At 49.2% G+C, this 2054-nt stretch overlaps 1 protein-coding gene across 1 annotated transcript in view; it reads right to left on the bottom strand.

The window, feature by feature from the left end:
- Positions 1-1428: 1428 nt before the first annotated feature.
- LOC101636002 (olfactory receptor 7D4-like) overlaps positions 1429-2054 on the bottom strand; it is a 4635-nt gene continuing 4009 nt past the window's right edge. The window contains exon 3 of the mRNA XM_012729459.1: positions 1429-2050. Within this exon, the coding sequence (XP_012584913.1) occupies positions 1429-2050 (622 nt within the window). The remainder of the gene's footprint in view (positions 2051-2054) is intronic.

Here is a 2054-nt window from a genome sequence, read left to right as displayed (position 1 = left end):
GATACAGGGGCCAGGAGCAGCTGTGGCCTCGGTGAGGCCTGGGAAGGTCTGAGATGGACTCAGCCTCATCCAGTCTGCGGGGCTGGAGATGGGCACACCCCCATCTCCGCGAGTCTGTCTCTGAGGGGCATCCTTTCCTGTCACTTCTGCCACCGCGTGTTCCAGCTGGTGCTAACCATTGACACTTATGTGACAGCTAGAGAACCTAGCACTGTAGATGCTCTGACACTCACTACTGCAAACAGTCACCACACCAGACGTCCCTGCAAACTCAGTCCATCAACATTCTTCTCAAAATTGAACAATTTGATGAACAGTTGTTGAAACTGTGGACCCACCACTTCTGAGGGCAGCATCAGAGAACCGTGGAAAAGAGTTTTAAAAACTTGAAATAGGCCCTCCTTGGTGGTGCAGCGGGTTAAAGCACAGCACTGAGACTCTAAAGCCACTTCCGCATGAGTTCGATTCCCGCCTGCCCCGGAGGTTACCACATGGCGCGGCAGACCTCTCCTGACCCGCCCGCTGCTCCCTTCAGCAATGTACTTCGTTGATCTGCTTGCTCTGTTCCCTACTCTGTCTCTGGTGAAGCCTCTCACCGCCCCTGAGCCTCTGGCCTGTACCCCAGTTCTGTATGCACAAATAAATCTTTAAAAAAAAAAAACTTGAAATAATATTTCAGTAATAAATTTATTGCATGTCACCCGACCTTGGTTACTGTACCACACAAGGGCAATAAGAAAGATGGGCTGAGTAGAAGGTGAGATGGGAAGGAGGAAAGAAGAAAAGTGGAAGGGAAGAGAGAGAGGGAAAGGGTGATCACAGAGAATGAAGCCGCTCTCAGTGCTCCCCGCTGGAATGTAGGTACACAGCAACAAGCCACCTGTCCCATCTAGAGTCCTACCTTCAGGTTCATTTCAAGTCACTGTTCACATGAAGCTTAGTGCAAAGGTTCTTGAGAGCTGTGTCAGGTGCGCGTCTCACCCATCCCACTTAGACTCTTCTGAAAAGAGTCTAAGAGGTGGGTGAAGAAAACATCAAAGAACATGTTCAGAAGAGTTGGATACATGTAAAGAAATTATGATTTTAGTCATATTTTATATTTTTTATTCATGGAAAAACATGTACAATTCAGTAGGACAAAAACCTTCAACATTTGAAGCCAGTTGTTAAGGAAACCCTATCTGCACCCTATCAGTGCTTCAAACCTAAGGCTGCAAGGCTCATGGGAATGCTGACCAGATAAGCCCACAGGCTCCATAAAGGGAAAAAACAAACACACGCAAAACAATGAGTCAGTCAATGAGAACTAACTGATACAAAATAAAAAGCATATAAGGGAAATGATATTTTTAAAATGAAATAAACATCTACGGGAGTAGTTAGCATATTGAGATTTGCAACAACTGCCCTCTGGACCCACAAAGTTCACTAACTGCTGAGCCCCGAGACCCACAATGGACGAGAGGCTGCTCTGCTGAGCAGCTTTCCCAGGGCCCCCTTCACATCCCTGTTCCTCAGGCTGTAGATGAAGGGGTTCAGCATGGGGGTGACCACCGTGTACATCACTGAGGCAACCGAACTTTCCTCTGAAGACTGGGTCGCAGCGGAACTGAGGTAGACGCCCAGGCCGGTCCCGTAGAACAGGGAGACCACACAGAGGTGGGACCCGCAGGTGGAGAAGGCTCTGTGCTTGCTGGTGGAGGAGGACATCTTCACTAAGGAGGCGGCGATCTGAGAGTAAGAGCAGAGGATTCCAGCAGCAGGAACCACAACCAGTAAGGCCGTGAACACATACAAGCAGATGTTGTTGATGAAGGTGTCAGAACAGGCTACTTTTAGAATCTGGGCCAGCTCACAGAAGAAATGTGGGATTTCCGTGCCAATAGGGAATTTCATCTGCATAATCAGAAGAATATGAACCAGGGAAACCCACAAAATGGTGAACCAGCACATGAGAACCAGGAGGCCGCAGAGCCGGGGGCTCATGATGACCATGTAGTGCAGGGGGTGGCAGATGGCCACGAACCGGTCGTAGGCCATCACGGCCAGGAGGA

Source organism: Condylura cristata, unplaced genomic scaffold (assembly GCF_000260355.1).
Source record: "Condylura cristata isolate star-nosed mole 26May11 unplaced genomic scaffold, ConCri1.0 scaffold00025, whole genome shotgun sequence".
Classification (NCBI taxonomy): domain Eukaryota; kingdom Metazoa; phylum Chordata; class Mammalia; order Eulipotyphla; family Talpidae; genus Condylura; species Condylura cristata.
The sequence above is the reverse complement of the archived record's forward strand: the minus strand, read 5'-3'. Positions and strand labels throughout refer to the sequence as shown.